The sequence below is a fragment of the Bos taurus genome, chromosome 21 (genome assembly GCF_002263795.3).
Source record: "Bos taurus isolate L1 Dominette 01449 registration number 42190680 breed Hereford chromosome 21, ARS-UCD2.0, whole genome shotgun sequence".
In the NCBI taxonomy this organism is placed as follows: domain Eukaryota; kingdom Metazoa; phylum Chordata; class Mammalia; order Artiodactyla; family Bovidae; genus Bos; species Bos taurus.
This window is the reverse complement of record NC_037348.1, coordinates 33,305,328-33,320,374: the sequence shown is the minus strand read 5'-3', so window position 1 is coordinate 33,320,374 and position 15,047 is coordinate 33,305,328. Positions and strand designations below refer to the sequence as shown.

The following is a 15,047-nucleotide window of genomic DNA, read 5'->3' as shown; positions in this document are numbered from 1 at the left end:
TCCAAATCCAAGGAGGCCTCTCACTAACTAAAGGACAAACTTATTCACATTCATAAAACAATACAAGCAGATCAGTTTATTGTACCGAAGAGGCCTACAAAGAATGAAGCCTGGAAAAGCTGCCTACAATCTGGCCGTCCTCACTGCAATGTTCCATTTTCAACTCCAAACATAACTAGCTCAGCTCCTGTACAGGACCCAGACAGGAAAATCTGGTAACTCCTAGGTCCAGATTCTCAGGGTAACTGACACTGAAGTAACACAAGCTTCTTATGGACTGGCCCTGTCAAAGCTGGCAGGTTTTTCCTGGCTAAATCTGAACAGCCTGTGTCTTCTTTCATTCAATACTTCCTTGGAAGCTGAGCATCTCTCTAGGGAATGCCATCTGCAGTGGACATCAGGTGTCTCAATGCCTTGTTTTGCAGACATCCTGGTTCCCTTTCTACTTCTCAAGTAGTAAGGCTCTGCTCTTTCTTTGGATCGGATCGTGGTAAATGCTAGTCTTTGGAACAACACAGTTCTAGTACAGAATGAGATGATTCCTGCAGCTTTCAGCCAGTTCAGACAATACCTGGAGTTCCAGAGCAATTTGTAAGCAATTTGTAAATCTTCCCTTTCCAAAGTGAACTGAAATGTTTAAACTCAGTTCTAAATGATTCCCCAACCAGCGCGACAGCACCCTAGTTATTTTCTGGACTACTAGTTCTCCAACTTGAGCATGCATTTGGAGACTTGTTAAAATACACACTGTTAGACCTCAGCCCTAGAGTTCCTGACTCAGTAGGTCTGGGATAAGACGTGAATATTTGCATTTTTAACAAGCTCCCAAGGCAAGCCTATGCCGCTGATCTGGAGACTACACGTTGAGAACCAGAGCTCTAGATCAACAATATTTCAAGTCATTCCCAGAACTGTACTGGAAATGGGGCAGGGGGAGGAGACGAGAACGCTATACATACAGGGTCCATTCATACCATGACACTCAGAACTTTGTTCCTCACAGAAAACTCCTTATTTTCCTACAGAGTAGAAGTGAACTGGGATCTCACAGGTGAAATATTCAGGCGTTTAAACACATGACAATTCACATTCTAACAAATCATTAACATACATACACCCAGAAACAATAAATGGTACTTATATAAGAGATTCTAGGCTTAAGATCAGGAGCCAAGGAGGAGCAGAAGTAACACCTATTCTCTTTCCTTTGACTCACCAGCTGCGTTATTCACTAAATGAATTAAGATTCATAAAACACTTTGAAAGGTGCTTAACTGTTTTTTTTACTATGATATAATACACAAAATACTTTTGATTTTTCTCACCATTTGTAAGTACACAATTCAGTGGCATTAAATGCTTTCACAAAGTTGGGTGAAACAGCACCACTATCGAGTCCCAAAACTTCTCCATAACCCTCAACAAAACCTGTATACTCTTCAAACAGTAATTCCTTTCCACCTCCTCCCAGTCCCTGGTATTCTACTGTCTCCATGAATCTGTACCTTATACAAGTGGAATCATACATTTGACTTCTGTGTCTGGCTTATTTCAGTAAGCATAATGTTTTTAAGACCTATCCATATTATAGCATATATCAACATTTCATTTCTTTTTAAAGCTGAATAATACTCCATTATACGTATATACTACATTCTGTTTAGCTATTCATTTATCATTGGATAGTCAGGCTGCTTCTACCTTTTGGTATTGGGAATAATGTTGCTATGAATGCACATACATGTGTCTATTTGAGTGCCTACTTTTAATCTTTTGCATACATACCTACAAATGAAACTGTTGCATCACATGGGTAGTTCTATGTTTAACCTTTTGAGAAACCACCAAATTGTTTTTCACAGTAGCTGTACCATATTACATTCCCACCAGCAATGCCAACACTTATTTTCTTTCTTTCTTCCTCTCTCTCTCTTTTTTGGTGTTTTTTCTTTTTTAATGGTAGCCACCCTAGTGCTTGAAAGTGAAGTTGCTCAGTCGTGTCCGACTCTAGCAACCCCACAGACTGCAGCCTACCAGGCTCCTCTGTCCACGGGATTTTCCAGGCAAGAGTACTAGAGCGGGGTGCCATTGCCTTCTCCAGGGGATCTTCCCGACCCATGGATCGAACCAGGGTCTCCCGCATTGTAGACAGATGCTTTACCGTCTGCGCCACCAGGGAAGTCCTAGTTAGTGCTTAGCCACTACTATTATCACAAGTTTGATGTGGGCTTTCACCAATACTTCCAGCACTGTAAGGACAGCATGACAACAATGAGAGGTTCTGACTAGTTTCCATGTTCCAGTGGTCCTAGCAATTTTATTCAAAACACAAATTTCCAGTTGTTTCTAATTTTCTCACAAAAATCACCTCCAAAGCTAGCACTTCCCTAGCCTGATATAAACTATGAAAGAAAATGATGCTTTGGGTGGTTAAAGAAAAGAAAATGAATGGTTTTCAATTTTTTTTTAATGTTACTATTAATTCCATAACAATGCAGTTTATTTCCTATGAACAAAATGATGCACCAGCATTCAGTATGAAGAAACATCAGATGGTTTCTCTAAAACATTCAGAATCCTAATCTAAAAAGATTTAAAAAAAAGTATGCTGGGAATTTCTATGTATTTTAATCTTGCTAGCTATATCCCTAACCTTGCCAGAAATACCTTTTTCTCTTCACTTCCGGGGTTTCCTGGCATAGAGGAGGTAAAATCAATGAGACAAACTGTCTCATTCCCAACTAAAACTGTTTTCTTGTGCTTATGTTTTATGTTCAAGGTTTTAGGTCTCTTAATAACTGTTTTTCTTCCTTTACAAACATAAGAAAATTTATAAGTACAGAAAATAAAATCAAGGGGAAAAAACCCTTTTTTTGGAAAAAATTCCTTCCTCAACTTTAACGCTTGGCAAGAGCTGGAAAGGGAAATCTAGTAGTAGTTTGTGCTCGTGCTTAGTCGCTCAGCTGTGTCTGACTCTTTGCAACCCCATGGACTGTAGCCCAACCAGCTCCTCAGTCCATGGGGAGTCTCCAGGTAAGAATACGGAGTGAGCTGCCATGCCCTCCTCCAGGGGTTCTTCCCAACCCAGAGATCGAACCCAGGTCTCCTGCATTGCAGGCGGATTCTTTACCATCTGGGCCACCAGGGAAGCCCAAGAATACTGGAGTGGGTAGCCTATCCCTTCTCCAGGGGATTTTCCTGACCCAAGAATCAAACCGGGCTCTTCTGCATTGCAGGTGGATTCGTTACCAGCTGAGCTACCAGGGAAGCCCCAGTAGTAATGTAAGTACAGACAAAAACGTGGGTAAACTGAAGGTATCATGGACAAAACAATTTAAAAAGCTGTAGTCTCATCCTAATTACTGGTAGGCAAATACACCATATATACTTTCCCATGATGCTGATAATAGTATCTGAAAGATTAAACTCCACATAGACAAGACTAAACACTAGCTTTATAAAGGCAAACAACAGACCCACAACATTCTGAGAGGTACAACCAGAGACTTATATGAAACTTCAAGTTCACTAATCCCATTAAAATATATAATTTCTTTCATAAATGTACAACAAGCAGCTAGGAACAATGGAATCACATGTCTGTAGAGAAATCTGTAAATGGTTGAAACCAGGAATATTTAACATACAAATGCCAAGAGAGAGCTGTTTCTGGTATATATGTATGTACTGTGTCATACATAGAAACACGTGATTAACACAGATGACATTTACTAGAGACAGCACTGCATTTAATCAGAGAGCTTGAGTCCCAGGTTGCCTCCCTGGTGGATTGCTGAAAGCTTCTGAACTTAATCTCTATATCAGGAAGATAATCATCCTAAACAAAATAATACTCACTTCATGGGTAGGTGAGGAATAAATAATTTCAACATACACAGTTTCACTCATTCTTCAGCAAACATATTTTGAACTCTCACAATGTACACGAAAGATGTATACATGAAAGATGTATAAGATTAAGTGTCTGCCCGCGCTGAAGATAAGAGGTCCTCCTCCTTGGTATATACCCCCCAGTTCAAGACCTGCCCACAAATAACTGGAGGGCAATTCCTCAAGGACAAAGAGCCCTCAATCCATGCTGAACAAGAACCTGGCACACAGTGACAGAGAACAAATGACTGCTGAATGAACAAACTGTATTTCTGTTTATGATCTGTAAAACTTTCCTCTTTGTAGACATTAACATGAAAAGGGAAAGAGGTTGATACATAATAATCACCTCACTCACTGGGAGAACATAGACACTTAGTAGCAACACAGAAATACTTGGAAGGGAAAGTAAAAATCACAATTCCCATTATCATCCCATGGCAGGACTCAAGTAGCGTTCTGCTAGTCACATAAAATCTCTCATCTCTGAAAACCCCAGCAAAGGCTGTGGAGATGTCTCATTCTATCCTGTGTGATGGTTATGCTGCAAAATAATTATGTTCTAGACTGGAGTTTTTCAGTATGTGAAGTCAATTGCAAAAACCAGTATTTAGGGACACAGAATTTGAATAAATATTTACTGTGTTAACCAAAGACCTGCCTTGAACTAAAAAGTAGGAACTTGTAACTCTGTTCCTAAGAACTACAAAATTCTTCAGATATAAACGGGTTTCTCAACCTTGGCACTACTGACATTTTGGGCCAGTTCACCTTTGGTTGTGGCGGGCTCTATGCCCATCATTATACTGGCAGTATTACTGGCCTCTACCCACTAGATCCCAGTAGCATCCCCAGTTGGGACAATCAAATGTATCTCAGTTCAGTTCAGTTCAGTCGCTCAGTCGTGTCTGACTCTGAGACCCCATGAATTGTAGCACGCCAGGCCTCCCTGTTCATTACCAACTCCAGGAGTTCACCCAAACTCACATCCATCAAGTCGGTGATGCCATCCAGCCATCTCACCCTCTGTCGTCCCTTTCTCCCCCTGCCCCCAATCCCTCCCAGCATCAGAGTCTTTTCCAATGAGTCAACTCTTCTCATGAGGTGGCCAAAGTACTGGAGTTTCAGCTGTAGCATCATTCTTTCAAAAGAACACCCTAGTGATTGACAAACTTCCCTGGTGGTCCAGTGGTTAAGAATCTGTTTGTCAATGCAAAGGACATGGGTTTGATCCCTGGTCTGGGAAGATTCTACATGCCACGGGTGCCACAACTACTGAGCCTGCACTCGAGAGCCCACGAGCCACTGGATGCCTGAGAGCCCTAGAGCTTGTGCTCGTGCAATAAGAGAAGCCGCCGCAATGAGAAGTCCTCTCGCCACAATTAGAGAAAGCCCTCTTGCAGCAACAAAGATCCAGTACAGCCAAAAATAAATTTTAAAAAATGTAAATATATGGGAGGGGGTTTAGGGGAGAATGGATACCTGCATATATATGGCTGAGTGCCTCTGCCGTTCACCTGCAGCTACCACAATAATGTTAACTGGCTCTGTGTGTGTGCGTCCTCAGTCGTGTCCAGCTCTTCGTGACACCATGGACTGCAGCCCGCCAGGTTTCTCTGTCCATGGCATTTTCCAGGCAAGAATACTGGAGTGGGTTGCCATTTCCTTCTCCATAATTGGCTATACCCAAACACAAAATAAAAGGTTTTAAGTTTGGAAATAAATAAAATCACCCTGGTTGAGAACCACTGATATGAACAATGGAATGGGAATTTTTTCACAAAAGCTGTTGAACTAAAATATGAAAGATGACATAAACTATAATTCTTTGTACTCTAAACATGTCATTTTTAGATCATCAGATGACCTTTTCAAGTTTTATCTGGAAAAAACAAAAAGATGATAATCAGTGCACTTAAACAAGAAATCTATTAACCAAGAGGAAATAAACCAACGGACCAATGGATGGTGCATTAAGTGCTACTAGCATAAAATGAGCATAGGCAGCCTCACTACCATCTTCGAGATACAGTATTCAATTGTTAGAAGTCTTAGGCCACCTAGAAATCTTCTATTTCATTGCTACAAAGTAAGATTCTTTATTTTTCCTCCTATTCTTATTTGAAAAACATGATTTCCTACAGCACAAAGGGTAAGAATACTATTATCACAGATATTTATTGAGCGTTTTGTAACTGTAAGGGAGTTTAAAGTGATAGCTGCTCAGTCATGTCTGACTCTTTGTGATCCCATGGACTGCAGCCCACCAAGCTCCTCTGTCCATTCCATTCTCCAAGCAAGAATACTAGAGTAGTTAGCTATTCCATTCTCCAGGGGATCTTCCCGATGCAGAAATCAAACCTGGGTCTCCTGCACTGCAGGCAAATTCTTTACTATCTGAGCCACAAGGGAAGCCTGTAAGGGACTTAAATAAAATTAATAAAGTATTAGATAAAATGGCTGGAGCCACAAAGGAAGCCAAGGATTCCTGAAGTTTACCTGAGACTCATTGCCATCAACTCTCCAAAGGCCCAGATTTCACCTGTAAACATTGTTTAGAAAAAAAGCCAGATTTGCATTAATCTTAAATACTGGGATCTCACCAGTTAATAACATAATCCCAAATCTGTACAGAGCATGCAACACTTTCTACAGAAAGTTACTGGTTTTAATGATAAAGGAAACATGATCATTGTAGATAATATAAAAAACCTATTTCAAAATAGGTGCATTTTAATAATGATGTCTATTGTGTTACAATGAGGTATAGAAAAGTAAATGCAAAAGGAAAGATTAGCCATGTGTTCAATGAAAAAGTAATTAATGGATTAATATCCCCAGACACTTCAGGATTAAAGTCATGGATGATTCTCTTTAGAATGTGCCCATCAATTCTGAGAATAAATTCTGGTTTCATAATAATGCTACTAGGCTAGTTAGATCTGTGCCACCCATGCTGGATAAAAAGACAAGAAGTGTGCATGTTTGTTTTGAATGGATCTGGTATTTTAGAGGCAACCAGTACGTAACAGAAATTGTCTTTCCCAGAGAAAAGAATGGAATGCTTTTCTCAGAAGCAGAAACTAAAGAAAAAGCCACCTCTAATCTACTGTTTGGGTTTCATCGTTTTATAGTCTGGACCTAAGAGATAACCAGTCCTTAATAAACAACTCTTCCCACGGGCTCTGAAGCTTTTCTGTCTCCTATTCCCAGCCCCAGCCCCAAGCCATCTCAGTTAGGTTCTAATGAGGTCTTTTCAAAATCATATATTAAAGTGCTCATTCCAGTAAGCACAGGCCCTCCAGCACTGAGCAGCGCAAGATTAACTACCTATTCTAGGGATATCTGCCCCTACTCCAGAGGAAGAGGAATAAAAAACAGTGACTATTCCAGTGTGGAGGCATACGGGGGAGCACCGGAAATGTAATAATGATTGATTTGGAAAAAGAAAGTAGCCCTAACTGTCTAAGACATCAAGACAGAGTGATAAAACAGGTGCGAAATGGCTGAAATTGCACTGAACACCCAAGTACCTGAACAAATAACTAGAGTTAGGGGCTCTGATGTATAATATTGACACTGCAGTGGATCAGCCATTCTGCTATAAAATAGGTCTTAATATGTGGACTTATTGGAAAACGCCCTGAGGCTGGGAAAGAGTGAAGGCAGGAGGAGAAGGGGACCATGATGGTATCACCGACTCAATGGACATGAATTTGAGCAAGCTCCAGGAGTTGGTGATGGACAGGGAAGCCTGGCATGCTGCAGTCCATGGGGTCACAAAGAATTGGACACAGTGACGGAATTGAACTGAATATTTATTTTTTTTTGAACTGAATATTTAGATAACAAAGTTGGAGAATCCCAACATTACTATGTCTTTTCCACGATAATAAAGATATATATGTCATAAAATGAGATTTAGCTGTACTGACCTACAATGAGTTTTAACTTTTACCTCTGTTAAACAGTTCAGTTCCTTTTTAGAGTGTTTGTCTTACTTTTCAATTCATTAGTAAGTAATAGAAGTTAGGTTCCTTGGGGAAAATCTGCAGGTCTCTTTAACATTCACAACTAAAGCCCAAGACCCCTGATACACTCAGAAGTTTTAAAAGAAGCAAATTTTCACATCCAAACGAGATCTTGCCTAAGTGCTAATTACAATATCTTTAGCTACTGGCAATAAGGAAAGGAATGAGAATTCTTCATCTACCCCTCCTCTCCTTCCCCTTTCTGGAAGGACTCAACATTATGAATCATTTGGTCTTTGACGTATGGTTACTTCCAGGGGGACAGATGACATTTAGCACAGGACATGTGAGGCTGTGGGAAAAGGGAAGTTCTTGGCCACAAGAACCAGGACAAAACCCCTGCCCTTGGGAAAAATGCCAAAAATCTCTAACGTCCACTGCAAGGCAGTTAAAATTTTAATTTCAGAAAATCCTGTTATAAGAACACAAATCACGGCACAGAATCAGAATAGCTTTTTGAAAATTACACTATGAAGTTGCAAGATAACTATTTTCTGGCATTGAAAAGAATCCATGCTAAGTGATGGTCCTCAGTGTGAAACATGAATATTCTTTTCCCTTAGGACTGGTTTAAGCTAACTTGGCTCTAAACTCTTTCACTATCCAAAGACAGAGAATATAATGGCTAATGTAACGGAGTGCTTACTGTGTAATGCATTACTATCTATATGCATTAGCTTATTAATTCTTACAAATTAGCTCTAAACAACATGAACTCTGAAAATAAAAATTTTCTTTGGAAGCTTTGAAAGTAAGTATTAGTAGATTATCTGTTACAACAACTTTAAAAAACACGCATTATTTATAATGTGACAGAAGGATTCTGTAAGTTATTAGAACCAACTAAAATGAAAATATGAATAAAAGCGTAACTATTTTAGAAAACAATTAATCTACTGGCCATTACTGGGAAATCTGTGAGAAACCAAAAGACCCTAAAGGCTGTAATTCTTTAGACAGCCCATCAAATAGGTTTATAATCCTTGTTAAACATCTTTCTTTTAAGGTTTATTGCAAAGAGGAAGTTTTCCTCATAACTTATCCTAAATTGATGCAATCCAAGATATCCCACTTTCTGTAGGTTATGTGGACACAGAACAGATAAGTAAGACACCCTTAACTAACCCTGGTGGTCAAGTTAATTATAATTTAGCATATCTGATAAAATTACCAACTTCAGGTCAAGTTACAAATGTGAGAGCACCTGCTTTGGAAAAGTAAAACTAAGACAATTACAATAATAAGAATGAAGATTAGTACTGAAATGCAGAAATTACCCTTCACACTGGCAAATTTACAATTTTGCCAGCCTATTAAGAAAGGCTTTTATATTCACATATAAACATATCAAAAAAAGAATATATTTCTGACACAAAAACACCCTGGCTTTTACAGTTTGGAGAAATAATATCCTTCATATTTGGCTCTAAGAATAGCTATCTCTCATATACAAAAGAAAAAGAAAATATTTTAAAAAGTAAATTTTTATTGTAACCACACCTCAAAATGGAGAGTTGCCAACTCTATCTTAAGGAACAAATTTTTTCCAAGAGTAATTTCATCATAATTTCTTGCACAGACTGTACAATATGTTTCTGCTGGAAATAAACAGGTCTGAATAAGGTTTTCCAAATTTTTCTGTCTGCATTTTTTTTTAATATATTTGGCTGTGTAGGGTCTTATTTGCAGCACACCAAATCTTCAGTCTTTAGTTGCAGCATGTGGGATCTAGTTCCCTGACCAGGGATGGACTCGGGCCCCCAGCACTGGGAGTGTGGAGTCCCAGCCACGGGACCACCAAGAAAGCCCCTGAATTTTTAATACTATATTTTAAGAAGCATCATCAAGGATTTCTCTGGTAGTCCAGTGGCTAAGACTCTGAGCTCCCAATGCAAGAAGCTCAGGTTCCATCCCTGGTCAGGGAACTAGATCCCACATGCTACAACTAAAGATCCTGCATGCTACAGTGAAGATCAAAGATCCTTGTGCTGCAACCAAGACCTGGTACAGCCAAATAAACAAATAGAACTCTTTTCATTAAAAAAAAAAACTTCAAACTCAAACACATATCAATACATGTACATATGTGCATATATGTATCAATACCCAAACCCAAAATTAGCTATTACATATCCATGTAGGCATCTTATTAAGCTGGTTAACTGCTTCACAAGATGTAATGTAGTGAGTGTAACAGACCGAACATCTGCAGTGGAGGCAGAATAACCTAGAGCTGAGTGGAAACCAAAGCTCCATCACTTGCTTGCTGCTGTCGTTGTTTAGTCTCTGAGTCATGTCCAACTCTTTTGAGATCCCATGGACTGCAGCCTGTCAAGTTCCTCTGTCCACGGGATTTCCCAGGCAAGAATACTGGAGTTGGTTGCCACTTCCTTCTCCAGGGGAGCTTCCCAACCCAGAGAGGGATCAATCCCAGTCTCCTGCATTGCAGGTGGGTCTTTTACCACTGAACCATCAGGGAAGCCCCCATTACCTGCCAACTTTGTGCATTTGGGCAATTTCCTTCTCTCAGTCTGAGTTTTCTCGTTTGCAAAATGAGGTAATAATTCCAATCTTATGAGGATTAACTGTATGTGCAATGCCCAGCACAGAGCCTGACTCAAAGCAGGAGCACAGGAAACAGTTACTGTTATTACCCTGTTGTTATTCATGTGAACTTCTTAAAGGCAAAGCATGCTTTTTCTTATAACTCAATTGTAGGCTTTATAATATTGAGAACTGAAAACATAAAGGCAAGAAACATCAAGGTTACAAAGGACTGGGTATAGTATCAGTTCAAAACATGAGTAGATAGGAAATGAGACTACTAAGTAATGATGACCTTCAAAACATATATAAAAATGAACAGTGCCCTTATTTTTATAAGCCACTTGGAAAGATGCTGCTGTCTGTATACATATCACAAATAGAACTACTCTTCATTCCACCAGTACTATACTTCCTAATAGTTCATTAAGTGCCAGTCATGCTCAGCAATGTTCATATGATGGTGAGCAAAACCAGACACAGTTCAAGCCTCATGGAGCTTCCCATCATACAATCATGTGCATGCTAGGTCGCTTTAGTTGTGTCCAACTCTTTGCAACCCTATGGACTGTAGCCCGCCAGGCTCCTCTGGCCATGGGGATTCTCCAGGCAAGAATACTGGAGTGGGTTGCCATGCCCTCCTCCAGGGGATCTTCCCAACCAAGGGATCAAACCAGCATCTCTTATCTCTTGCATTAGCCAGAAGGGTTCTTTACCACTAGTGCCACCTGGGAAGCCCCATACAATCATCAGTTCAGTTCAGTTCAGTCACTCAGTCGTGTCCGACTCTTTGCGACCCCATGAACTGCAGCACGCCAGGCCGCCCTGTCCATCACCAACTCCCGGATACAAATGGTGTATACTTGTGACAAGTGATGTAGAGGACAGTACATGGTACTCCAAGAGCCAATAACAGATCTAACCTAACTGAGGAGAACAAGGAAGGTCTTCCCATGAGCTGAAGGATGAAGAGGGAATTAACAGTGGAGGGTATTTCCAGACAGAGGAAAGCAACTTGTGCCAAGACCTTGGAGCAGGAGGAAACAGGCGAGAATGCAGGACCAAAAGGCCAGTGCTCCTGGAGCAAAGATGAACTGTGAGAATAAGCTAGGGCTCTAAACCATACAAGGGCTGAGGCACTGCAGACCACATTCAAGAGCTGTAACACATCATTCACGAGCTGTTAACAATCCCAAGAACTATGAAAAACCACTGAGGCTTTTATAAATGCTTACATTTTGAGCTTCCCTGGTGGCTCAGATGATAAAGAATCTGCCTGCAATGCAGGAGACTCAGGTTCAATCCCTGTGTCGGGAAGATCCCCTACAGAAAGGAATGGCTACCCACTCCAGTATCTTGCCTGGAGAGAGGAGCTTAGTGGGCTAAAGTTCATGGGGGTCACAGAGTCAGACACATCTGAGTGACTAACACACACAGGGAAGGGAAGATGCAATCAGATTTGCGATTTGCCTTTGTTTCTTGGAAAAAGAGCTAAGGAATGCAGATGTATCAAGTAGGAAACAAAAGTTCTGTCAGGATATGACAGCAGCTTGAACTAGGGTGACAATATGGTGGTGGTGAGGGTGGAAGAAGTCAAAGAATTCAAGATATTCAGGAAAACGTGATGATGTACAACATACAGGGGCTGAAAGAGAGCAGAGTATCCAAGAAAACTTTTGGGTTTATGATTTGCCCGACTGTATAGAAAGAGGTACTATTTGAGAGGGATCTGTTCCAGAAACATCTTTAAGACAGTTTACACACCTCATAAAGAGCCTGAAACTATGTTAAACATTTTGATATCCTCCTTTACCTATGAAATAGGATTCCAAAAATTTTTTTTCTATTTCCCAAAATCAGATGGATGCTCAAATGTACAAGATTTTCCCAACATTAAATATATTTCAAAGATTCTGATACAAAGTTTGAAATAAACTCCAAATGAGTTCTAAAATTGGTTTGAGCAATGGGGCATTATGGAATGAAGTGTTATTTCCCATGATAACTACTTTGATAAGCCTAAAATAGTTTAAAGTAATCTTACCAGTTAAGAGTACTCTTATGTGATATTAAATTAAAATATGATATTTCATCAGGCATTACCACAATTGGAATTATGCTTTTATGTTTATGTCTCAACATTTTGAAGTGACTGTAGAAAACTTGTTTTTGTAGGAAAAGTTATGGTTAAAAAACCCACAGAACTTGTTGATCTTAATATATGTACATTTTACTATTTCCATCTAGTCCTTGTTAATTCCATCACATTCATTCAACATTATTTCTAGTTTAAACACAGTTGTATATATGTATATACATTGTATATATGTTCAGAATAAAGTTAATACTTTATCAATACTATGTACACTTTAATTTACTTCTCTCAGTTTAAATTTTTTAATTTGCAACCAAATGGCATTTTCATAGTGGAATACTGATGCCCTCAAGTCTCAGAAATATAAAAACTTCAAATCTGACTAACCAAAAGAAAAGAAGTGAAAGAGTTTTGCCCATTTAAAATCAACCAAACACATGGCATCTTGGTACTGAAGTAGTATTTCCCTAATTTTGGCAGGGTGGTCTCCTTGGCCACCTGCTTGCAGTACACTACAGTTACCAGGATGTTACCACTGCTTGTACAGAGCAGCAGAATTTTTTTTTTCCTCATGCTGATTTTATCTCTAGGTGTCAAAAGACAAAACTGTGGTCTGAAGCCAAATATGAAAAAAGTCATCTCCACAAATGAGGAGAAAAGTCAAGGGCATTTTAAAAACCTGGTCTTAAACAAGCCTATTAACCAATATTAGTTTGTAAAACCAGACTGTCTTCACACTAGAGACTGTACTACCAAATGTGGTCCTTGGAAACAAGGCCTGGCAAGCATGAAATGGTTACCAGCATGGTTCATCTTTTTTCTTTTTTTAGGGTTTTTTTCTGTTTATTTGTTTTGTTTTTAAACATAGAATCAGAGCATGGCTATATCTGACCATGGATGTGGGCAGTGCTAAGGAAGAAAGAGCAAAAAGACTTTAGGGTTCCAATCTCAGCTAGCAGATTTTCCTACCGTCCTCAGAGGAGTGGTCCATGTCTCCCTAACAGTAATGTGGGTGAGGGAAAGTTATAACGACCCTGGGCTCTTTCCTTATCCGAGGCCCTCAAATGACACCGCAAAGCGTTTCCTTCTAGGAGCTTAAAGCTTTAAAGGACAATGGGGCTCAATGTAGACTTCAGAAAGATGGAGACAGTGAGATGAGACGGGGGTAGGTAAGTGGGGGTGAAGGGATGCGCCCAGCCAGAGAAAACTAAACAGGACGGTCAAGGCCAGGGACTTTGGGAGCCTGAGAAGGCCTGGATCTTCCAGAATGATGTCCAAGTAGGCCACAGCCCTCTAAGAAGCCCGAGGGGCTCGTCTGAAAATCTAGAGCATCTGTGGAGTTCTCACTGTCCTGGGGAGGAGAGACAGTCCTCGAAGGAATCCGGCCCCCAAAGTGGGCTTTCTCTGACCTTAGAAAACCACAAACCCTCACGGAATGAAGCAAAACACGTTTAAGGGTGGAAGGGCCAGAGGCAACGTAGGTGTTCTTAAAAACGTCGGGGGATGTTGGTAAGGGTAAAGGGAGGCCCCCAACTGGAGAAACTGCAATCATCATCGGAATACGGGGAGGGGGCAATACGCGGCCCGTAAGCAGCAGACTGAAGAGGCCGGGAGCAGAAGCAGCGGCCAGCGGCGCCCCTGGCTTGGGGGATGACGGCCTGGGGCGCGGCCGCGGGGGGGAGGGGGTTGGAGGCCATCGCGGACCCGGGGCCGCGAAGAGCGCAGCCCTGCTAGGCCTCGGGGGTCCGGACACACCCACCGCCGCGGCCGCAGCCCGGCTTACCTGCTCCTCCTCCGGGGTCAGCTCCGGCGCCATGTCGGGCTGGGGCGCGGTCGCGGGCTCCATCCCACCGCCGCTGCCGCCGCCCGGCGGACAGAAGTCGCCCGGGAGCGCGGGGAGCCCGGTGCGGTGGGCCTCCGCTTCCGCGTGCCCGCGCCTCAGCAGCCCGGGGCCGGCTCGCGCATGGCTGGGCCGGCGGGGCCCCGCGCCCGCGGCGGCCGCAAACGCCGCTTCTGTTTCCTTAAGAAAAGGCTCTCAGAACTGTCGCTGTCTTCTGGGCGGAAATTCTTTTTTATTTTCTTCGTTCCTTTCCTCACACTCCCCCACCTCTCCCGGAAAAAAAAAAAAAAAACAGTGCAGGCAAGGAGCTAATCGGGATTTAAAAAAGGAAATGGGAAATCAAGAAGTTTCTAAACCCAGAGCAAAGGACCGCGGGGAGTAGGGGGAAATATCCCGAAGGCCACCGGCCTCCTCGGCGTCCAGCTTCGTCGGCGGCGCTCCGGCTCCAGCAGAACGCGACGGAGGCGTCCTCGGGGATGCGGGGCCCTGCGACCTGCGCCGCGGCCTCTCAGCCCCGTTCCTCAAAAGCCGCGGTGGCGGGAGGGAGGGAGAGAAGGAGGGAGCGAGGGAAAGGCGCCCCCCTCCCGGCTCACTGCCAGCGCTGCGGCCGCACTGCGCCCGCCCGAGCCCCCCGCGGCTCCATTGA

At 41.9% G+C, this 15,047-nt stretch overlaps 1 protein-coding gene across 2 annotated transcripts in view; it reads right to left on the bottom strand.

Moving 5' to 3' along the window:
- The window catches only part of PTPN9 (protein tyrosine phosphatase non-receptor type 9), a 70,122-nt gene extending 55,515 nt beyond the window's left edge, over nucleotides 1–14,607 (bottom strand). The window contains exon 1 of one of the 2 annotated variants that reach the window (NM_001192054.3): nucleotides 14,345–14,607. In NM_001192054.3, coding sequence (NP_001178983.2) covers nucleotides 14,345–14,503 — 159 coding nt within the window. In that variant the 5' untranslated portion in view covers nucleotides 14,504–14,607. Of the gene's footprint in view, nucleotides 1–5,373; nucleotides 7,029–14,344 lie in introns of those variants that run through there. The other variant, XM_010817049.4, reaches the window with a different exon arrangement.
- Nucleotides 14,608–15,047: the final 440 nt, after the last annotated feature.